Genomic DNA, 25,198 nt, shown 5'->3' with positions numbered 1-25,198 from the left:
GGTTAGCACCTGAGTGCTTTAACCACCGTGACACCAGGGCTCCTCAAATTATCCCATAGGGTTGTTGTAATAATCATATGGGAGAAAAATACATATATGTACAAAAAAAAAATTACGGGATCTGGCACATAGCAAGTGTTCAATAAATGTTAGCTTTGTTGTTATTTTTGTTTTACTTTTTTGTTCCTAGAAAATATACACAGATTCTTTAACTTTCATCCATTGCTATCCAGTAAATTCTGACTCATAGCTGCCCTGTAAGACAGAGGAGAACTGCCCCAAAGGGTTTCCAAGGTGGATTTGAACTGCTAACCTTTTGGTTAGCAGCCATTGTTCTTAACTACTGTGCCACCAGGGCTCCTCTTTAAACTTACCTTGATTTTTGTTTTTTGGTTTGAGGAGATAAAATTAAGGAACATGAAATGCAGAGAAATAAAGTAGTCATTTGTGTGGTACTGATAGCAATTGCCATGTAGAGATGGAATGGGCCAGACACAGTAACTGGTTAAGACCTCATGTGAGGTAAGGCTAGAAACTGGTCTTCAAGAATGATTATATTGTATTGTGGCAAGATAGAGGAGGATGAAACACATGTTAGAAAAGAGGAATAAAAACAAAAACTTTATGAACAAAGTGTTAGAAAAGGGGATAATGATAATGTGGTAGAAATCATAAGGAGATACAAAGGAAAAAGGAAACTTGTTGCTCTTGAAGATGAAATGGAGTTTCTAAATCTCTCCATCCCTGTTCCCCTTAACCCTAAGATTAGCAGAAAAAAGCTATATTTTAATGCAACTGTGTTTCTTCCTGAAGGATTTTCCCAGAGGGGCACAGATATGTAGGTTTCAAGATGTAATTGTTATGATACCAATGATAACACTATTTTTAGGATGACAGAGAGCAAGTTGCGCAAATTTTGCCATTTTTCTCCTACCTTTTGCCATAGAAATAGCGAAAACAAATGGTGTATTCCTAGACTTGGCTAAAAGACAAGTGCAACTGGCAACATTCGCAGTGTGTGAAGTTTTGCGTTATTATATTTTCATCATTATATATTCGTTGCCATTTGAAAATTTAGCTCATAACTGACAATCAGAAAAATGATTCTTGTCATATTTATTACAGTAGAGCAAAACCTTCTAAATATTTGAAAGAAAGGAAAATAAGTTGTTTTTATATCTACAGAGTAGACCCAGGAGTTGGCAAACTACAGCCCATGGGCCAAAACTAGCCCACTGCCTGTTTTTTTAATAATGTCATAGAGATATAATTCACATACCACATAGTTTACCCACTTAAAGTGTACAATTCAGTGGCTTTTAGTGTGTTCACAGGATTGTGTAGTCTACCACAGTCAATTTTAGAACATTTTAATGAACCCACAGAGAAACCCTGTATCCATTAGCAGTCATTCTCCATATCTCCCCAGAGCTTCCAGCCCTAGGCAACCACTTAATCTACTTTCTGTTTCTGTGGATTTGCCTATTCTGGATATTTTATATTAATGGAATAATACAATACGTGGTCCTTTGTGACTGTCATCTTTCACTTAGCAGTAATGTTTCCAAGATTGATCCATGTTGTAGTATGTATCAATGCTTTGTATCTTTTTATTATGAATAATACTCCATTTTGTGGATAATACCACATTTTGTTTGTCCAGTCATCAGTTGGTGGACATATGGTTGTTTCCACCTGTTAGCTATTACGAAAAATGTTCTATGAACATCAATGTTTAAGTTCCTGTGTATACATATGTCTTCATTTCTCTTAGGTATATGCCAAGGAGTAGAACTGCTGAGTCGTTGCTAATTCTGTTTAACCTTTTGAGGAAATGTGAGCTGTTTTCCAAAGTGGTTTCACGGTTTTACATTTCCATGAGCAGTATATGAGGGTTCCAACTTTTCCACATCCTCACCGACACTTGTTATTGTCTGTGTTTTTGATTATAGTCGCCTGAGTGTGTATGAAGTGGTATCTTAGTATGATTTTGATTTGCATTTCCCTGATGGCTAATCATATTAAGCATCTTTTCATGTTCTTATTGGCCATTTAAGGAGCCTGTGATTTGCTGTTAACTAAAGGTTGACAGATCAAAACCACCCAGTGGCTCTGCAGAAGAAATGCCTGGCGAACTGCTTCTGTAATGATTACAGCCGAGAGAACTCTAAGGAGCAGTTCTACCCTGCAGCCCATGTGGTTGCCATGAGTTGGGGGCCAACTGGGTGACAGCTAACAACAATAATTGGCCGTTTGTGTATTTTCTTTGCGAAATGTCTATTCAGATCCTTTTCTCATTTTTTAATTGGATTATTCGTCATTTTATTATTGTGTTGTACTGCTGCCTGTTTTTGTACATGCAGGTCTATTGAACAGTCACCCTCATTCATTCACATATTTCTATGGCTGTTTTGTGTTCGGTGGCAGGGTCGAGCAGTTGTTACAGAGACTGTGTGGCTTACAAAGCCTAAGATAGTTACTACCTGGCTCTTTAGAGAAAAGTTTGTTGATCCCTGTAACACACAATTGTGCAATCATTAAAATATTTAATAAAGCTTATTAAATATGTGGAACCCTGGTGGCGGAGTGGTTAAGAGCTTGGCTGCTAACCAAAATGTTGGCAGTTCGAATCCACCAGCTGCTCCTTGGAAACCTTATGGAACAGCTCTGTGTTCTGTAGGGTCACTGTGAGTTGGAATCGACTTGACGGCCACAGATTTTTATTAAATATATATGAGGCATTGGTGATTCAGTAGTAAAACTCTTGTCTTCCATGCAGGAGACTGGAGTTTGATTTCTGGCCAGTGTACCTCAAGTGCAGCTACTACCTGTCCCAGTGGAGGCTTGCATGTTGCTATGATGCTCAGGTTTTAGCAGAGCTTCCAGACTCAGATGGGTGGGCTAGGAATGAAGGCCCCGTGACCTTCTTCCAAAAATTAGCCAATGAAAACTCTAATGAGCGGCTTTCCAGACTCAGATGGGTGGGCTAGGAATGAAGGCCCCGTGACCTTCTTCCAAAAATTAGCCAATGAAAACTCTAATGAGCGGCATGATCTGCAGCTGATCATGGGAATGGCACAGGACAGGACAGCGTATTTGTTCTATTGTGTATAGAGTTGCCATGCCTTGGGGGCTGACTTGATGGCAGTGAACAACATTAAATATATAGGAAATATATTTTAAAAAAGCTATACAGAGTAACATACATTATAGGATTTCAGCTGTAAAAGAATGTAAATAGCAAAGAAGCTAAGAGGAAATACACTAACAGTCATCTTTGGATTGTGGGTTTATGGTTGATTATAGCTGAATCAGAAAATCTAAAGAAGGAAATTACCTTTTGCAAAATGGGCATGTATTACTTTTATAGCTGGATATAAATAGAAACATTTGGTGATCAGCAATAAAGATACCTAGGAATTTTTTTTTTTTTCCTAAATTCATTTGCCTGTTTTTTTTTTTCGTATTCTTTGTTCTTATGAACGTAAATATAAGAGTTTTTTTTTTCCAACTATAGATGATATGTTTCATATAGGCGGCTATGACCTTTTTATGTTTATTGTAGTGCCTTGTATATGAGAGAATGGTGCATACTCAATAAATTCTTGTTAATTGGGTTTTTATTTGAAACTTCATGTTACCTCCTCATCCCCCCAATTTTAACATGCTTCTATGTATGTTTCATGTATCAGGTCAATTTTACCAAACTCTTGTTTTTTAAAATAGTTAATTAACAGCATGAACTTAATTTTTCAAATAATTTATATAACATTTTACTTAAGAGTATGGACACTTAGCCCTAGGCCGATTTTTTTCTTTCCTGCTCCTTACTTAAAATGGCTGCCAGCTCTGTGTCCTTTACACTCAAACCCTAGAATAGGCAGGTATGCTTCATGTGTGTTCATCTGTATAAGTTCATTATATTCTGAGATTTAAATCCTTTAGAACATCTGGATCTTGGGCCTCCTTGAAGCATTGAAACACAGAATGTAGAACTGTACTTTTTATGCAGTGTTACATTTCACTAACTACCACTTCCTTTAATATGGTTGTATAAAACTGCAGGCCTAAGCCTTTCTCCATTTCTGCCAATTGGTTTGTAACTTTTATTAGTCAGAAGGTTTTGTTTTGTTGTTAAGTATGGTATAGCTGAGACAACACTGGGTTGATTTAATAAAACCTAGGTGTCACTATGTAATCTAGAATAAGTAATTTAAGTTCTGGCTCTCTAATATTAGGGGCTTATTGTAATTCTTTGAGATCCCTTCCAGTTCTAAAATACTAAGATTACCTAGTCAGTTTGGTATTAGTCTTGATTTGTTTTCAGTCATAACTCCCACCCCAAAAGGCTTAGCCTACACTGAAAGGTTTATACAATTTAAGTTAAAATGAAATGCACTGATGACACTTTCTGATTAGATATTTTCATTTACTTACTGACCAACTACGAATTTCTTGTGTACTCGATCTTTGTATGTGTATGCGTGTAGGGGTGTGTGTGTTGTGTGTAGGATATATTCTGTTGACTAAATATAGCATATGTAACCTGGGAACCAGACCTAGTCTGAGGCAATAGGGGAAAGGATGGTGGTCAATGAAGGCTTCCAGGTAGAACTGACACTTGAGATGTACTCTAAAGTATAAGTGGGAATTGTCAGGTGAATGTAGGGAAAAGAAGGGAAGTTTGTGGAAAATGGGCTGGGTGGGCAAACCTGGCAGAGGGAATAGTCTGTTCTGAGTCACTGAGGTAAAAGGGCATATTTTAGTTTGAGAAACGAGAAGAAAGCTTGTGAGTCTGCAGAATAGAGAGGGAGGAAGAGGGTAGAACAGATGATGCTGAGGAGGTGAGCGAGTGCCCTGGTATGCAGTATCTTAGAGAATGCATTAGGTCTTAGCCCTAAGAGCAGTGGGACATTATTGAAGATATTGGAATCATAGGCTCTTAATGCTGGAAGTGTTCTTAGAGAAAACAAATCCTGGGAAGTGATATGACTTCTTGATGATCATAACTAATGAAATGATCGGTCTTTTACTTGAATGAAGGACATCTATGCCAGTCTAGTGCTCTTTCCAGAAATACTTAACTGGTTTTGGTGTGTTTTTTGTGCTACTGATGATGAGTGTTGTCTTAGTCATTTAGTGCTGCTGTTACAGAAATACCACAAGTGGATGGCTTTAACAAAGAGAAATTTATTTTCTCACAGTCTAGTAGGCTAGAAGTCCAAATTCTAAGTGTCAGCTCCAGAGGAATGCTTCCTCTGTCTGTCGACTTTGAAGGAAGGTCCTTGTCATCAATCTTTCCCTGGGCTAGGAGCTTCTCTGCACAGGAACTTCAGGGCCAAAGGACACCCTCTGCTCTCCGTGCTTCTTTCTTTGTGGTATGAGGTCCCCCACTCTCTGCTTGCTTCCCTTTTGTCTCTTGTGAGATAAAAGGTGGTGTAGGCCACACCTCTGGGAAACTCCCTTTACATTGGATTAGGGATGTGACCTTAATAAGGGTGTTAGAGTCCCACACTAATCCTCTTTAACATAAAATTACAAGCACAAAATGGAGGACAACCACGCAATACTGGGAGTCATGGCCCAGCCAAACTGATACACACATTTTTTAGGGAGACATAACTCAATCCGTGACAAGCGTACGTCATTTAGAATAGATGGGACAAGTGAAGCAATTTATGTACTAGAAGTCTCAGCCCACACATTTGGGGGTCATTCTTTACCTTTTTTAGGCATTGACATTAAGTAGCTGTGGGGTTTAAAGAGGCGAGAAAAGCTTCTGAGTATTTGTTTTCTTTCAGAATTTTAAGGAATAAAGCACCTGTTGTGTGTACCTCAAATGGCTGTTCTCCAAGCACTTGTTATTAATAATGCTTGGACCTTGAAAGAGGAATAAATAAATATCAAGTGTCTTCTATGCACACATTTGGCCACTGAGGTACAACTGTGAATAAAATAGACGCAGTTGAACAGAACACAGTCCATGCCTTCCTGAGATTTTTGTTCTAGGAGTTGAATTGTTTAACTGCAGGTTGTAAGGCAATAGAAAGTTTAAAAAAGAAATGGTGCTATAGGGATATATAACCTGGGAGCCACACCTAGTCTGAGGCAATAGTGGAGAGGATAAGGGTCAACAAAGGCTTCCATGTGGATTGACACTTGAGATGAACTCTAAAGTGTAAGTGGGAATTGTCAGGTGAATATGGGGGAGAGAAGGGAAATTTGTGGAGAGTGGGCTGGGTGGGCAAACCTGGCAGATGGAATAGTCTCTTCTGAGTCACTGAGGTAAAAGGGCATATTTTAGTTTGAGAAATGGAAAGAAAGCTTGTGAGTCTGCAAAACAAAGTTGAAGGAAGAGGGTAGAACAGATGATGCTGAGGAGGTAAGCAAGTGCCCCGGTATGCAGTATCTTTGAGAATGCGTTAGATCAATGGAACATTATGGAAAGAGTTTTGAAGCTCTCATCTTGTGCTATCATATTTGTATTTTCAAAGAGGTTACCCTGGCAGCTCTGTGGAAAATGGAATGAAGGGGAGACAAGAGTGGATGTGGGGAGACCTATTAGAAGGCCAGGACTAGGATGGTGACATTAGAGATGGAAATAAGGGGGTGCAAAATATATGTTCAGAGAGGTATGCTTTATAATTTTGCTTTTGCTTTGGTGCTTCAATTAAAACTTCATTGCTTGCTTGCATTCCCAGTTAATCTTAATTCTTGCCACCATTTTGCCAAAATATATAAGCTTTAGGGGGCTACTATAAATTTTACTTTTTCATAGTGGAGTTGAATGTGGTCACTTTTTCTCTTTATCACATAGGAAATATGTTCTCTTAAATTCAAGAATGAAAGCTTAAGCAATAATTCAGTGAAAATGTAGGTATTAAGATCTATTTTTTTTTTTTTTGTATAATTACCCATGTGTTTTTAACTAGATCAAGAATCGTGTGGGAATGTTTTAAAGAAAATGAAAAAGAGCTTTGACAGTAGGCATAATTTAAAATAACTCTTAAGAAGCTACATTGTGAGTGCAATAGAAGAAAGTCTGGCTGTTACATAATTTGAATTATTTGTAATTAATTCATATTCACATTCTGTTTATTATACATCATACACCATAATTTTAGAAAGTACTTCATTGTCACCAAAATATTTTCTAATTTTGTTAAGACAAGTACTATTAGAAATTGTTTGTAGGTACTCTCCTGGTTTATAGATGGGAAGCCATGTAGTATTGTTTTTTTCTTCCTAATCTAGACAAATGCTTTTGAGATTTGCACTAGTTTTGCATGTACTCACTGGGAAATGATTCAAATAAAGATTAAATAGTGACCTTCAGTAGAGGTACAGAACACTGGGTTTCCTGTTTTCCCCACCTTCACCATATTCTTTACTGAAAAAAGAAATCAGTATTTAAGTTTTAAAATATTTTTTATATATTTGCATTTCTTGTTAATTTTCACTTATTTTTAAATGTCATTACATTCTCTGTAATGAGTTGAGATTAATTTAATATGCCTTCTAAAATTGGTGAATTTTTTGTTTGAAAATTTCAGTGAATTAAATAATAGCTTTGTACCTTGAAACAGAACAAATGTAACTCAAATAATTATTGTTTTCTTCTAAATTTGTTAGAATAAACCTTTTATGGAGTAAAGTACTTGTGCCATAAGAATATATAACCTCAGAACCAGACTAACCCAGTAACCCAGTGCTGTAACCAGACTAGTCTGATGCAAAAAGGGAGAGGGTGGGAATCAATGAAGGCTTTCATGTGGAATTGACACTTGAACTCTAAAACTGTAAGTGGGAATTGCCAAATAAATGTGGGAGAGAGAAGGGAAATTTTCAAACAAAATATAATTTACCAATTTTAGAAGGCATTTTTAATCCATCTTAATTTGCTATAGGAAATGTGATGACATTTACAATGAGTGAAAATTAACAAGCAATGCAAATATATAAAAAGTATTTTAAAATTTAAATATAGATTTCTTCTTTCAATGAGCTATGCTAAGTAAATTCTGTTTTTATAAAATTTCCAAGTATGGATGGATGATTTTGAACAAATACGTAAAGATTTTTGAAAGAAGTGTCAACAGATTTTTTTTTTTAATAAGAAAGATTCTGGAGACTGAGGTTTAAGTTTTTATTTTAGTTTTTATGTTGAGGCTGAATATTATTACCAAGTTTAGTATATGTTTACATGTATGACTCATATTCTAAAAAATGTTAATCCTTCCTCAAACTTCTGAGTTCAGGTTACCTTTTTTATGTTAATTTGTTTTTGTCTTCATGTACTTTCTTTTCAGGTATATAACAAAGCCATAGTTGTGCATTTTTTAAAGCATTACTGTATACAACTTGTATTTTTCTTTGAAAACTGCCATCTCTTATATTCCTCAATGCTGTCTCTACCCTTAAAATTTTTCTCTCAAAAAGTGACAGTCAACTTCTTCAGTAGCTTCGTTGTTATACACGTGTGGGTAATTACCATAATGAATTGTGGTGTTCTGTTTTGGCTCCCCCATTGCCCAGCATCATTATGAAGAGTCTTTGTCTTCTGTGTGGTATGTTCTTAAAAGGCTGGATTATTTTTAGTGCTATTTTAAAAAAAGCAGCATTGAAAAAAAATGTATTTAAAAATATCAATTTAAGTACAAATATAGATTGTTTTTGGATTATCTGTTTAGCTATTTTATTGGTGTGATGAATTAGCATAAAGTGTTAAATTCTTTATCATATCTTGAGGTCTGTTGCATTTGAGAGGGTTGCTATGAGGCGGAATCCACTCCATGGCAATGGGTTTGGTTTTGGTTTAGTAGGTAGCTTTATAAAAGCAATAATCACCTTTTTCATGGATATTTTAGAGGCTTTTGTATTTTTTTTTTTTTACACATTTAGATTATGTGGGACTATCATTATTTCTGTTAGGAGCCCTGCTGGTGCAACGAGTAAGTACTCGGCCACTAACCATAAGGTTGGTGGATCGAGCCCACCCAGGAGCTCTGTGGAGAAAGACTTGGCAATCTGCTTCCATAAACATCACAGCCTAGGAAACCCGTTTCTGCCCTGTCACATGGGGTCACCATGAGTTGGACTGAACACCCAACAACAGCAACAATAGTTATTTCTGATGGCCAAGTTTTTAAGTGCTACTATATTCAAACAAAAATTATGCCGGTTCATACCAGTGGTATTTAGTTAAGGACTTGGGCTATGTAACTAAAATGAAGAACGTGGAGAATTGAGAAAATATTCAGGAACCAAGGAATAATCTCAAACACTTTGAAAAGCAAGCAGAAATATTCTGAATCGCTTGTGTATTCTCATGTCTGGGCTGAGAAATTACATAATATACCTGTTACCGGACTTATTTCACATTTAATTGGGAAAAAAAAAAGTTTATTTTCCTGTTATTTTAAGTATTTAGATAGTACTTTTAAGCTTTGACACATAACATATTTCAAATTATATTATTGGAAGACTTAGTGGAGTAGATTTGAGTCTTGGGTCTTATGAAACTGAGTGCTAAGATGTAGTAGTTAATGAACAAAACCTCTGTATAAATAGATTCACAGTCTCGGTGATAGTAATGTTTTCTGTTAGTTAGTCATTAAAGTGGATTTATATTTTTACATATAGAGCACTTTTTATAACGCGTTCATGTAATGTGTTTTCTGTAAGGTCAAAAGAAATAGACTGGCAACCTTATTTTACTACACGTATTGTAGATGATTTTGGCACACATCTACGAGTATTCAGAAAAGCTCAACAGAAAGTAACAGAGAAAGATGATCAAGTAAAAGGTAATGTTTTTATTCCATGTGAAAATGAGGACTTTAAAATCTGTTTTTATCATTTGTATGTTTTGAATTGTACCTTTCTTTGTCTCAAGGTACAGCAGAAGATCTTGTAGATACCTTTTTTGAAGTTGAAGTTGAAATGGAGAAGAAAATTTGCCGTGATCTCGTCTGCACGTCTCCCAAAGATGAAGAAGGTTGCTCTTCAATTTAACTCTTTTGAGAAAGTAACTGTTCCGGTTGATTAGAGGGTAAAATCAAAGGGTAAAATCTAAAGGTGAAATTATTCTTACGTAGTAAAGAGACTGTTACTCTTCATTTTATTCCATTTAATTTTTTACTCTTAAAGGTAGTTTGGAGATTCTTTTTTAAAAGTTGACCTTTAAAAAGTAACTTGTTTCCAAATAAATGTGTTTGCTTTCAAAATATAGCAAACACACATTTTATAATTGAAAACTTGTATTTTTTCATCTACACTAATTTATTTTCCCCTTGAATTTATTATTTTTACTTTAAGAACATGTCTGTTATCCTAAAATATTTTCCAAGAGAATGATTACAGTGATTTTAAATAAAATTGATCGATCTGCATGAACTTGTCTTTTCTCTCTGGGCGGCTATACCAGGCCAGTTCTGACTGAGGATGTTTGCTTTTTCCCAGTTTTCCAATTACTAAGAGTTCCTTGCTGCTTGGCACAGTTTTGATTAACAAGATCATCTGTATCATAGTATTTCCAGGAAGTGTTAGCATGAGAACAGCTATGGACAAGCATTTCTAGTTATATAGGTTTTTATCTTAGATTTTGAAAATATAGTCAACTTTTTTCTTTCCTCTACTTTTCGTTTCTTCTTTTTATGTTTATCTTACAATCCAGTTTTTAATTGCCATTTTATTAGCGCCGATATGAAATAATGACTGAATGTAAGAAATGTAAGTAATGCTGTGCAGTACATTTATGTAAATTGAACTCTTAGATCTGTAGATGAGCATACACTTTTTCCTTTGTTAATACTTGTCAAGATAATGGAGGTTCTTTCTTGAAAGAATTATAGGTATATTTTCAAATGTGCAAAATAACTGTTAAGTGTGAAAAGATAACGTGATAGAAGCTCACAAGACATGCTACAACTAAAATGATTTTTTGGGGGGAAAGAAACTTTTGTATTTGACATTTCTCATGATTCAAAAAACTAGTCAAAACTGAGCAGAAGGTAAAAACCACTAATTTGATGAATGAACAGTCACTATTTGCAAAGAATAATGAGACGAATTTTTTATGAATACCGATATGTACTAATCACTAAAATAACAAGCTGGCATAATCAGGAAACTGCTTGTTTCTCCCTTCATTTACATGTTTTATATTAAAGGTGGTGGTGATTTTATGTTTCCTAATGTTACTGTATCTACCATTTCTATTCCTAGGATTCCTCAGGGATTTGTGTGAGGTCTTATTATATTTATTGCTACCTCCTGGAGATTTCCAGAACAAGATCATGCGATACTTTGTCAGGGTAAGCTTAAACTCATCCCAAATAATGGTTGTAAAGAAACTTAAAGCAGTGATTCTGAAAACTTTTGGTCTAGGACCTGCCTCACTCTTAAAAATGTGGGAATCCAAAGGAATAACATTTGGTTTTGCCTGCTGGTTATGATTGAGAAATGCTAGCTGTATTATAAGATCTTGCCCTGATTGAAGGGTAAAGTGGATCTAAGTAAAAGGATACTTGACAACTTCAGTATTTTCTCCATTTATCATGATGTTGCTTATTGGTCTGTTTGTGAGGATTTTTGTTTTCTTCATGATAAGATGTAATCCATACTGAAAGCTGTAGTCTTTAATTTTCATTGTTAAGTGCTTCATGTCCTCTTCGCTTTCAGCAAGGAAGTTTGTGTCCGCTCAATATCAGAGTTGGTTAATTAGTCTTCCTCCCATTCTGATGCTGCATTCTTCTCATATAGTCCAACTTACTGGTTGTTCAAGAAGAAAGATGACTCAGCTTCAGATTTCATACCCAGCCAAAAATCAAGTTTCAGAGTAGAATTAAGACATCTTTATGTATGTAAAAACAGATACCAATTTCTGAGGTGTTCTTTTATGCTTGTATGTTATTGCTTAAGGAATATCACACAATTTCCTAATACCCACCTAACTTGTGTTCAGAGGACTTTTCAGGTATATTGATGATACTTACCCCTTAAGTGAAAAGGAAATGCTTAGTTTTGATGGGAAGTCATTATCAAGGGTGATAAAAACCTGGTATGCCTATCACTACATTCACATCTATAATGAAAGGAAGATATTGGTAATCATAGGTTATAGCACTCACTCCTGATGAGTACCCATTGGTGTCAGAAGCTGTGTACGTGGTACTCCAGACAGCCACTGTTAGGTATTCTCAGCAGCATTTAACATGGCTCTACATGTTTTCCTGCTTGAAACTCTCTCTTTTCTTGGCTTTCATGTCACTGCTGTCTTTTTGATTTCTCTCTTCCTCTGGGCACATTTTTAAGTTACCTTTGTACCCTTTAACTCCTTTTCTACATAACTGCTAAGTATGCACGTTCTTCAGTCCTGCGCCTTCCTCCTCCTAACTTCACTTCCTCTTTGCGTGAGGTCATTCATTCCTGTGGTGTTAAATACCATCCAACTGCTGATGACTTCTAAGTTTATATCTTTAGTCCAGACTTTCCTTCTGAGCTCCAGGCTACTCAGACCAGCTGCTCACTTGAAATCACCACCTGAGTGACACTCATAGGCCTTTCGAACTTAACATGTCCAAACTGAAGTCTTCTTGCCTCCATGTCCTGCTTGCCTTTTAATGTTCTCTCTACCTTAGTGGATGGAGTGACCGTCTAGCAAATTTTTCATACTGATCTTGGAAGCCATTGTTGATCCCCAGCATTTCTGTCACACTACGTATCTAGTCCATCACCAAATCTCTTGATTCTGTCTTTAAAATACTGTCTTTAATCTATTCACTCTTTTTTCTGTCTTTAAAGTTCCATTTCTACCCAAACCAACATCATCATTCAAGCCTCTTTATTGGCATCCTTATATTTCTATTGCCCCCCTTTAACATAACCTCCATTTTATAGTTGAAATGGTTTTAAAAAATACATTTCAAATCATGTCAATGCCTTGTGCAAAACTCTTTCTAGCTTACATTCCGCTTAACTCAGTACACTGCAGTCACACTGGTTTTCTTCTTTAAAAACGCCATTCTTTTCCCCCACCGTAGGGTTGTCTCATACTCTTTTTTCCATTGCCCAGATTGATATTCCCCTTATTCTCTTGGCTAAATTATATTCATTCCTCACATCTCATTTAATGTTACTTCCTCAGAGATGCCTCCCCTGAACACCTGATCAGATGAGGCAGTTTATGCTCGATTGCTAACTTAAAAGTTGGCGGTTTGAACCCACCCAGTGGTCCTGTGGAAGAAAGGCCTGGCAGCCTGCTTCCATAAAAATTGCAGCCAAGAAAACCCTATGGAGCAGTTCTACTCTGTAACGTATGGGGTCGCCATGAGAATTTTTGGAAGTATGTTTGCTATAAATTGCTCTTTTAGACCAGTATTTTATTTCTTTTTGTTTGACTCTAATTGAGTGAGAATAATTGTAAAGCTATGAGTCGGAATCGACTCAATGGCACTGGGTTTAGTTTTGGTTTTTTTTTTAATTATAAAGCACTACATTCAGCAAATCAGTTTTGTTTTCCTTTCAACTTGATAGAAGTTCTTTGTCAGTTTTCTTTTGTTGTGAGTAATCAGTTACATCCAAGTTACCCTAAAGGATGACATTTTTGGAGTTCTTCTTTCCAATTTTTTGTATGGATTATACACAAATCAGACTATTTGACTGTTTCTTTCCATAACTACCTTTTTTTCATTTAAAGATTTACGACCTCAAACACTTTGTATCGTTTAGGCCCTCATATTTGGTAGCTGGTGCTATATAATAAATTTTGGGGTCGTCAAGTAGGAATTACATGTAAATATCTACTTATTTTAGAATATTTAGAGCTCTCACTAGGACTCATACAGGAATTTTTGAGTCATGTGATTAGCCTTTAGTTTACCAAGCCCCTTTATGAGACAGATTAGGAAATCAGTGTAGTTTTCTAAGACACATCAACTAGTTGCTTTAACTCAAAAAATTTCCCCAGGTATTTTTTTCTCATTTTGAAAAAAAAAAAAAAAAAAAAACTTTGGAAAAATATTTTGTGAATTTTCTCCTTACAAAGTACATTAAAAAAATTTGAGCATATGGACCCAGAGGCATGATTTGAAGTAAGAAATTGTATAAGTAAATACAAGTTTCAAAAACTTAAGAGGCAGAAGGTTCTCATCTTGAAAAATCAAGCAGTTCCTTATAATTTGGAAATGTAAAGTGTCTCAAAAGACATTTCGAAAAGTTCCTGGAGCCTCCATTAGTCCTTTTTTGAAATATTAATTTGTTATGCTATAATATTTGTTAGAGATATCTAGAGCTCACAAAAGTCGGATTTATATAAAATATCCCTGTGAAGAAAAACAAAGGTCACCTTCCATGAACCTGTACCAGCACATGGCCCAGATAAATTAAACTGCTTCTTTACTTAAAAGTAAAATTTCCTGTTAACTTCTTAGCCTCTCCAGAATTGTTAAGCAATGATGTTTCATAAATTTAGATAACACAGGCACCAAGGAATGAAAAACATTGTATAATGAAATCAGTGCTAAATTCTTAGTTTCCTTATTTCTGTTCATTTGATATTTATCAGATACCTACTGTGTTTAAGACAATGAGCTTGAGAAGATGGGGAGAGTAAGTATTTTTGAAGATAGATAAATCAGTAGATTAATTGAGCAATCTCTCTCACATACAGAGAGTTCTAGATAAGTTGTAGTTTATTAGAGAAGTATACATAATTACATAGAAAATGGTAAGTGATAAATGCCATAAATACAGGGCATGAGTATATTTTAAGCATATAAGTGAAAAAGTGTTCATCTGGAATGATGACAATTTATTTAATAGGAGAATTGACTCTACAGTCAGTCCTTGAAGGAAGGGCAGAATTTTAATAGGTAGGAGCATAAACAGCGGCAAAGGATGGGAACGTGTGTTCTGTATTCTAGAGAATGGTGAGTAGATTGTATTAACATATTTATTATTTTATTTTTATTATTTTCTATTAGGAAAAATCTGAAACACAGAAGAGTATAGAGAATAAAACACTAGACAGTTATGCACGAACCGTTCCGATTTAACCAGTGTTAATATTTTACTGTGGTTGCTCTTCTCCCTTAAAGTAACCACTATCCTGAAATTGGTGTGTAGCCTTGCCTTTTCTTCTGTTTTTATACTTTTATTATAGATGTATATGAATCCTCGAACACCACACCTATAGTCCTAAATTCACATAAATACTAACATACAAGAAATATCCTTTGGCTTTTTTTCATTTAACTCTAGTTGTCATTGTGAAGTATCCAAGTTGATATGGGTAGCATTAGTTCATTTATTTTAATGTTGGTTATCAAGTTTGACTTGCACATGTACCATACCTTTCTTAACTGCACTGTATTAGTAAATTTGCGTTATGCTATAGATTTGACAAATGTATTAGGTGAATTTTTTTATTTTTTTGTTTTTACTTTTTTTTCAGGAAATCCTTGCACGAGGAATTCTTCTTCCATTAATAAATCAACTCAGTGATCCTGATTATATTAATCAGTATGTCATATGGATGGTAAGTACTTTGTAAAATTACAACTCTTTTTAAAGATATTTCAAAGGTAAAAATACAATTTGGAGATCAAGGTGATTAAGCAATAATTTATTAAAGAAATTAAGAAAAAGTGTTTCTGAAGATAGCCCTTATATTTCTAATATTTCTGCCTACTAATGTGCTAGCCAGATTCTATTCAAGGTGTCTGTTAATAAGTTAATCTTCCTTAAAATTATAGCACTGCTACTGCTTATTTTGAAAAAGGATATTTCACTGCCTGCACATGTAGATGATGATTTTAAAAGCTACTGTTTGGTTTTAAATACAACTTGTATCTTTTTTTTTTTTTTTTTGTGATCTAAACTACTTCAGTAGAATGTACTTCACATTTAGTGGTATAAAATGGCAGGGGTGGGGGCATATGGAGGAGGGGACACTGGACTGAGAATCAGAAGATCCTGTGTTCTAGGCCCGTTTCTCTATGTTGCTTCGTATGTCTATAAGCAGATAACTCAAAAATAGTTTTCTCATCCATCAGGCACATTAAAAGCATGTTTATCAGGATGGATTAAGAATGATTTTTATTACTATTTACATATTTTTATATTTCAGTTTTCCTTTGCTAAAGGGAACATGTATCTATCTTTCCATAGATATGTATTTTCACATTTCTTTTGGGTTAATAATTAGGAGTGAAAATACTGGGTCATAGCGTAAATGTATGTTTAACTTTATAAGAAACTGACAAGTAGTTTTCCAAAGTTGTATCATTTTGCACTTTGACAAGTAGTGTTTGAGAGTTTGGTCACTTCATATTCTCATCAACATTTAATATTGTCAATCTTTTACATTTTAGCTTCTCTTGTAGATGTGAAATGATATTTTATTGTGGTTAACTTGTATTTCCCTGATGACTAATGATATCGAGTATCTTTTCATGTGCTTTTGGCCAATTGTATGTATTTTTGCAAGTGGCTTTTAGAGTGTCCATTTTCCCCCCATCTCGTTGTTTATCTTTTTGTTATTGATCTGTAGGAGTGCTCTGTATATTCTTCATACAAGTCCTTTGTCATATATATGTATTGTGAATATTTATCCCTAGCCCGTGGCTTGTTTTTTTCCTTTTAAAATGGGGCCCTTTGATGAGCAGAGCTTTTAAATTTTAGATTTTAATGAAGTCTAATTTGTCAAATTTCTCTTTTATACCTATTGTTTCTTGTGTCTTCTAGAAGAAATCTGTGTACCCAAGGTTACGTAATTATTTGCCTATCCTTGCTTTTAGAAGTTTTATAGTTTTGACTTTTACATTTAGGTCTATAAATCATAATCTCTAATTTTTGCATGTGGGTCGAGGTATACATCGAGGTTCTTTTTTCTCCCCCCTGTATGGACATCTAGTTTTTCTAACATTATTTGTTCAAAAGACTCACCTTTCTCCGTAGAGGAAACCCTGGTGGCGTAGTGGTGAAGTGCTATGGCTGCTAACCAAAAGGTTGGCAGTTCCAATCCACCAGGCGCTCCTTGGAAACTGTGGGGCAGTTCTACTCTGTCCTATAGGGTCGCTGTGAGTCGGAATTTACTCGACGGCAACGGGTTTGGTTTTGGTTTTTGGTTCTCCATAGAATTGATTGTCTTGGCACCTTAGTTAAAAAAAAAAAAGTTTACCACTACATGTTTGGGTCTAATTTTGGCCTGTGTTTGTTTCCACTGATCGATTTGTATATCCTTAAGAAAAGACTACACTTTTTTGATTGCTAAAAAAAAAAAAAAAAAAAAATTTTTAATAAATAGCTATATAGTAAATCTTGAAATCAAATAGTGTGAGTCCTCCGCATTTGTTCTTTTTCTTCAATATTGTTTTGACTTTTCAGGGTCCTTTACTTTTCCATATAAATTTTATCATTAAGTTTTGATATCTACTAAAAACCTGTGAGAGCTTTGATTATGATTACATTGACTTTATAGACAGCCTAACAATATTGAGTCTTTTGATCCAGGAACATGATAATTCTCTCCATTTACTTATGTTTTCTTTCTTTTCTCTCAGCAGTGTTTTGTAGTTCTAGTGTACAGGTCTTGCAAATCTGTTTTCAAATTTTTTTCTAAGTATTTTTTGATGCCATTATAAATGTGATTAAATTTTTTCACTTTGCTAATTTACGTGCTAGTGTATAAGGAGGCCTGGTGGCACAGTGGCTAAGTTAAGCACTTGGCTGCTACCTGAAAGATAGACAGTTTGAACCCACCAGCTCCTCTGCGGGAACAAGACGTGGCAATCTGCTTCTGTAAAGATTATAGACTTGGAAATACCGTGGGGCATTTGTGCTCTGTTCTCGCTATAAGTCATAATTGACTCAGTGGCAGCAGGTTTGGTTATGCGTTTGGTGCTAGTATGTAGATGTAGAATAGAATTTTTTTTTTTTTCTGGAGAGAAAATATATTTTTTTAATTAGGGAAATCAGAAGGTCCTAATTCTACTCCAAAAAGAGTGAATAAAGAAAGCAAAAGAAAGAAAATGATCCAGGAAGTAATAATGTTTGTCAAAACTGAATGACTTGAGATTTCAGAATACAGTGGGCTGGCAGGTACCCAACTCTTAGTTCCTGTGATGTCTGAGAAGACCAGGGATGAGGAGGTCCCAATGGTGTCCAAGAGAGAAAATAAGTCACATACAAAGAATGAAGAGTCAGAATGGCATCAGACCTTTCACTAACAACCTGGGATGCTTAGAAGACTGGTAGAATTGTATTTAAAGTTTAGAGGAAAAATGTTATTGTTAGGTGCTGTCAAGTTGATTCATACTCACAGTGACCTATATAGAACAGAATGAAACACTGCCCAGTCCTGTGCCATCCTCACAATCGGTGCTATATTTGAGCCCGTTATTGAAGCCACTGTGTCAGTCCATCTCATTGAAGGTCTTCCTCTTTTTTGTTTACCCTCTTCCTGGACAGCATCATGTCCGTTTCCAGTGGCTTGTCCCTTCTGATAACATGTCCAAAGTATGTGTGACAGTGTCTTGCCATCCTTGATTATAAGGAACGTTCTGGCTATACTTCTTCCAAGACAGATATTTTCATCCTTCTGGCAGTCCATAGTATATTCTGTATTCTTTGCCAACATCATAATTCAAAGGCATCCGTTCTTCTTCAGTCGTCCTTATTCATTGTCCAGTTTTCATGCATATGAGGTGATTGAAAACACTGTGGCTTGGGTCAGTTGCATCTTAGTCCTTAAAGTGACATCTTTGCTTTTGTGTTAAAAAGAGATCTTTTGCCACAGATTTGTCCAATGCATTATGTCATTTGATTTCTTGACTGCTGTATTCATGGGTTTTGATTGTGGATCTAAGTAAAAGGATACTTGGCAACTTCAGTATTTTCTCCATTTATCATGATGTTGCTTATTGGTCTGTTTGTGAGGATTTTTGTTTTCTTCATGATAAGATGTAATCCATACTGAAAGCTGTAGTCTTTAATCTTCATTGGTAAGTGCTTCATGTCCTCTTCACTTTCAGCAAGCAAGGTTGTGTCATCTCAATATCAGAGATGGTTAATTAGCCTTCCTCCAATTCTGATGCTGCATTCTTCTCATATAGTCCAACTTATTGGTTGCTCAAGAAGAAAGATGACTCAGCTTCAAGTTTCACACCCAGCCAAAAATCAAGTTTCAGAGTAGAATTAAGACATCTTTATGTATGTAAGGACTCAAACGTAGTCCCCCACACTCTTTCTTAGGAAAGATGTCCTTTGGCAAAATGAGGTGGGAGTCCAAGAGAGGAAGCCCTGGAGTGCAAAGCATAGGACACTGACAGGAGAGGGGTCAAGGGGAGCTCATCCTGCCTGGATGAGGCCAGACTTGAGGGACTGTAGAGGCAAACACCCAATGTCCAGACAACAGAAAGGTACTAGTTAGACCAGCTGGGCTATTTAGGGGAAGAGCTAATATGTAGAAAACTAAACAAATGAAAAAAGAGACAATTAACTCTAGTTAAAACAAAATAACTTATGCCAGAGAGGGAAAAAAGTTATAGTATACAACTTAGTTCAGCAGTAAGCAATTTTTATATATTCACAATAATGAAATCATTATTGATTTAGCCAAATTGTTAAACTGCTTATGAGGGGAAGGGGAAGTAGGCAGGGCAGGAGATACTGGTGTTAAAAAGCCAAAAAACCCCTTGCCGTTGAGTTTATTCCAGCTCACAGTGACCCTATAGGACAGAGTAGAACTGCCCCATATGTTTTTGAAGGAGCAGTGGTGGATTTGAACTTCTGACCTTTGGGTTAGCAGTTTTCAACCACTGCACAGCCAGGGACACTGGTGTAGTGGAGGTAAATCCTCAATTAAGAGTAATCAAAAAATGACAATAGAAGTATATTCTTGAGAAAATTGAAGGGAAATATTGGAAAAAACAGCTTGAAGCATTGAAAAAGAGTTGCCTCTGGATGGAGCAGCATGGGCAGTGACCTACTCGTGTTCCCTATAAGTTTTCAAGCAGGATTTAACCTTTTGAACTTCCATGGTGGGTACTGGAATGGACTTACCAAAAACCACTCCCATTTCACCTGACCCCCCTTGAATAGCAGCAAGGAAGCTTGGGCACTTGACCCCACATCCCTCATTCTGGCATATCTAGGATGTTGCTGTGTGCCATCGAGTCGATTTCAACTCATAGCAAACCCATGTGACAGAGTAGAACTGCCCCATAAATTTTTCTTGGCTGCAATCTTTATAGAAGCAATTCACCAGGACTTTCTCCCATGAGAATAGATTTTTTATTTATCGATCTTGTATTTTTGCAACCTCTATGAGTGTATGTATTAGTTCTGACAGTTTCTGGTAGTTAAAATCTGTATGATTGTAGGTTTGTCTGTTGCTTTCTTTAGGTTTGTGTTTTGAAGCTTTATTAGTAGGCTCATACACATTTATGATAATTAGGTCTTTTTGGTGATTTGACTTTTCTATCGTTATGAAATGACCCACTTCATCTCTGGACATACTACTTACCTTGAGGCCCGCTTTGTTTTGATAGAGCCACACTAGCATTTTTATGCTTACTATTTCCATGATTTATCTTTTTTCCGTTTTCCTTTCTTAACTGGCATCTTTAATTTTAAAGCCTTGTGGGTTTCCTTGTAAACAGCATATAATTGGGTCTTGCTTTTTTTTTTTTTTTTTTTTAACGTAATAAGCTGTTTTTCAATGGGAGTATTTAGTCCATTTACGTTTAATATATATATATATATATTGGTACGATTTAGGTATACCATTTTGGTACTTGCTTTCTATTAACATTTTTGTGTAGTTCTTTGGTCTCCTTTCCTGCTTTCTGTAAAATTAATTGAATAGTTTTTAGTATTCTTTTTTAATTACTCAAATGGCTTTGAGCTATACATCATCATCATTGTTATTGTTGTTATTATTACTAGTTTAGTGGTTCCTCTAGGGATTACAGTGTCCCTCCTTAATTTGTCATCGTCTGCTTAGAGGCAGTACTTTACCACTTTATATAAAATATAAAGAACCTTGCCACAGGATTATTTTAGTTAAACTCCTCTCTTTTGTGCTTTTATCATCATATATCTTATATCTTCATACATAATATATCCCACAATGCACCATTGCTTTTTTTGCATTAAACAGTTGTCCGCTGGAGAAACTAAGAATAGGAGAAAAATAGTATTTTACACTTACCAACGTATTTAGCATTTTCAATCCTTCTTGTAGATACAAGTTTCCCCTTGTCATTTCCCTTCGTTCTGAAGAACTTCCTTCAGCGTTCTCTGTATTGTAGGTGTGCTGGTGATAAATTCTCTCAGCTTCTGATGATCTGAAAATACGTTCCACTGTACATTTTGAAGGATATTTTTATTGGCTGTACTTCTGGGTTGATAGTTTTAGCATTTTGAAAAGTACTTTATTTTTTTCCTGTCTCCCTGTTTCTAATAAGTCAACTGCATTTGTTTCTTTGATCCCTGCATATAATGTGTCTTTTTTTCCTCTGGCCACTTTCAAGATTTTCTCTTCATGTTTGCTTTGATTATGATATGACTAGGTGTTATTTTCTTTTTATTTATCCCATTTAATGTTCTCCGAGCTTTTTTGATCTTCCGGTTAAAGTTAAGACATCTCTGTCCCCTCTTTTAGGACTCCAGTTATACATGTAAGTTGGATGTTAGTACTGTCCCATGTGTCACTGAAATTCAGTTCCTTTTTTTCCCATCATTTTTAGTCCTCTTTTAAGTCACTAGAAGTGGAACCTTAAATGCATTTGTTGCTTATGTTTGAATAAGCAGTACATATATATATCATCTCTAGCCATCATGACTTCCCTTGCTATCACCAAAGATTCTGAGTATGCTTCTGTACGCTAGCATGCTATATATTTATTTTGTCTTGTTTATAGTCTGCAGTCTACTAGAATATAAGCCCGTAAATATAGGGATTATCATTTGTTTTGTTACAGGCACCGGGGATATAGTGAATACTGCCTGACACGTAGTAGGCACTCATGATTCTATTTTCCTCTTAATGAATGAGTTCCACCTTTTTAAAAATTTTATTTTCAGATCCGTGATTCTAACTGCAACTATGAGGCCTTTATGAACATTATTAAATTAAGTGACAATATTGGAGAACTAGAAGCAGTCAGAGATAAGGCATCAGAAGAATTACAGTATCTTAGATCTCTAGATACAGCTGGAGATGGTAAGTATTTTATATAAGTACGAGGCTGTTTTCTTTCTTAAATGATAACTATATCTTCAAATGAAATTTTGATTGACTAAAATATCATTTGATGCTATTGTTTTCACCTTAACTAAATATTCCTTATTATGTTAACATACACTAAGAATAAAGCATTATTGTGTTCTGAATATGAGACTACTAGTGTTGCAGTGATCCGTACAGTAAAAATAATTGACATGGTTTAATTAAGTAATTTAACTGTGTAATTTCACATCACTTCTTTTATTGCTCTGTTCATCGATTATTATGTTAAATTAGAGTAAATACATGTTTAAAGTATTTCACAAATAACATTACCACCTTCTAATTCGTAATCAATTTGTGTTTAGATATCAACACTATCAAAAATCAAATAAATAGCCTATTATTTGTAAAGAAAGTATGTGACTCAAGAATACAGCGGTTGCAGTCAGGCAAAGTAAGTAAAAGTACTTTTGAATTAATATTTAGTTGTAAATACTTTCAATTAATTAAAATGCTTAGTAAATTCCAAGAAGTAGGACCTTAATCAATGTCATACTCTACAAAAAGCCTATCAGAAAGTTTTCTCTTACACAATATAATAAATGTACGTTAAACCAAACTAAAAAGATTAAAAACACTGCCTGAAAATGCTAAAATAATTTAAGATCTTATCCCTTTATTTATTTATTCTATCAGTCATTCAACATTAATTGAATTTTGTGATGAGGGCATTGCTTTAGGTAGACGAAATATGCAAAATCTCTCACGGAGTTTATATTTTAGTTGCAGAGCCAGAAAATAAACTAATAAGAAAATTTATGTATAATGTCAAGTAGTAATATCTGCTATGAAAAAAAAGTAAGGTAAGGGAAATCAAGAAGTATTTTAGGTAGGCGCTGAGAGATTTGATGACATTTGAGCATAGTGAGAGCTGAAGACCGTGAAGGAGCTAGTTCTGTGATGTTCTTGGAACAATTTTTCAGGCAGAGGTGAGAGCAAATGCAAAGGCCCCAGAGTAGGAACCATGCTTAGTGACTTAGAGAATAGTATTGAGTTCATTGTGGCTGGTATGGGATAAATGATAGGAATTGTGGTGGGAATGACATTTAAGAGGAACTTAGGAGTTAAATCGTGTATGGTCTCACTGGCCATGGTAAGGTTTTTATTTTATCCTAAGTGTGATGGGAATCTGTTAGAGATTTAACCCAGCAAGTGACATAATCTGACATATGATCATGTTGGCTGTTTGTGAAGAATAGACTGTGGTGGGGTGATGAGGGTGAGAATGGAAACTGGGAGACCACTTACAAGACTACTGCTCTAGTTTAGGTAAGATATGACCATGGATGTTGTAAGACGTGCCTGGAGACCTGAAATACGTAGTGCTAATAAGAATTGCTGATTTATTGGCTGTAAGGTGAGAAAGAAAAAAAGGAGTCAAGGATAATTCCAAGGTTATTGGCTTGACCAAGTGCATAAATAGGTATGTCATTTACTATGATGAGTAAAACTGAGGGAGGAGGAGGTTTGGAAGAGAGAATCAAGGTTTGGATATTTTAGTTTGAGACCTTTCTTAGACATCAAGTAAAAATGCTAATTGGTAATCTTGAGTTCAAAGGAAAGGTTAGGGCTAGAGATAAACTTTGAGAATCTTCAGGACTATCAGATATTTATTTAAAGTTAAGAGACCGAACGAGGAGACCGAATGAGGTTATCTAAAAGAGAGAACGTAGGTGGAGAATATACCAAGGACTTAGTCCTGAGGTGCTTCAGTGGCTAGAGTTTAGGGCAAGGTAGAGGATCCAACCAAAGACATAAAGAGAGTAAGTGGCTAGAGAGATTGAAGGAAAACCTGGGAGTAGGATATCCTAATGGAAGCCAAGACTAAAAAGTGTTTAAAGAAAGTGCAAGAGGACAGGTATGTCAAACGCTACTGAGAAGTTGAGTGAGATGAAGACAATTGACCATTGGTTTTGCCACTGTGGATATTATTGGTGATCTGATGAGATGAGAGCAGCTTCAGTGGAGTGGCAGAGAGAACTCTGGGTTGAAGTCAGTTCCAGGAGAGAATGAGAAGAGATAAATTAGAGATAGTAATTACAGATAGCTCTTGGAAGTACTATTAGTATACAAGGGAGCAGAGATTTGGTGCTTTAAAATGGGAAAAAGATTTTTTTTACTACCTTTGGTTTTTCATGTAATCACATTGTTTCTGCTGGTTTCTATTTTGAAAATATTTGACTCTCGAGTCTTGTAATTTTGCAACCTAAGTTACTTAAGGAATATAAAACCTGTTTTTAAAAATCTACAGTGTAGCTTGCTAGATCTATTATCACTTAACTGAAAGTTACTTGAGGCCCCTATTTGTCCGTGCCTGCCTGTTTTTGTGCCTATGTGTGTTCCGTTAATGGTATTTTAAAACTAGTTTATATGCCCATCCCATGGGCATATAAACAAAGGTCTTATGCTGGGTTATCTAGAGAAGCAAAACCAGAGAGAGAGAGATACTAATTTCAAGAAAATGGCTCATGCAGTTGTAGAGACTGGCAAGTCCCAAGTCTGTGGATCAGGCATCGGGCTTCAAGCTGGTGGCTTCTTCTGACTCATGTAGCTGCAGGGTCTGATGAACAGAAGATCAGCAGATCAGACAGTAGGCTGCTGGGTAGCAGGCTGTGGAGGCTGACAAATCCCAAGATCAGCAGGCAGAATGGCAGACTGCTGCCTCAAGTTCCAAGAACTGGAGATCAGATGATGATGAGCTGGATGCAGGACCCACAGCTAGCAAAATCCAGTGAGCTTTGCCAGAACATCCTCAGGCCACACTCCCAAGGAAACTCCCCTTACAACTGATTGGCTGATCACATCAAATCACATCATGGAGGTGACTACATTATATCACAGAATGGAGGATAACTACATCATTACATAGCCGCCAAATTATCTATGAGGTCATGGTATTTTCAG

General features: G+C 35.7%; 1 protein-coding gene across 4 annotated transcripts in view; it reads left to right on the top strand.

Annotated features, from left to right (window-relative positions):
- The window catches only part of SNX13 (sorting nexin 13), a 158,772-nt gene that overhangs the window by 57,699 nt on the left and 75,875 nt on the right, over window positions 1–25,198 (top strand). For all 4 annotated transcript variants that reach the window (XM_023544375.2, XM_064290034.1, XM_010587227.3 and 1 more), the window contains exons 6-11: window positions 9,685–9,806; window positions 9,896–9,997; window positions 11,227–11,315; window positions 15,455–15,538; window positions 22,090–22,228; window positions 22,600–22,688. In XM_023544375.2, the coding sequence (XP_023400143.1) occupies window positions 9,685–9,806; window positions 9,896–9,997; window positions 11,227–11,315; window positions 15,455–15,538; window positions 22,090–22,228; window positions 22,600–22,688 (625 nt within the window). The remainder of the gene's footprint in view (window positions 1–9,684; window positions 9,807–9,895; window positions 9,998–11,226; window positions 11,316–15,454; window positions 15,539–22,089; window positions 22,229–22,599; window positions 22,689–25,198) is intronic.

Source organism: Loxodonta africana, chromosome 8 (genome assembly GCF_030014295.1).
Source record: "Loxodonta africana isolate mLoxAfr1 chromosome 8, mLoxAfr1.hap2, whole genome shotgun sequence".
In the NCBI taxonomy this organism is placed as follows: Eukaryota; Metazoa; Chordata; class Mammalia; order Proboscidea; family Elephantidae; genus Loxodonta; species Loxodonta africana.
This window is presented reverse-complemented; position numbering and strand designations above follow the sequence as displayed.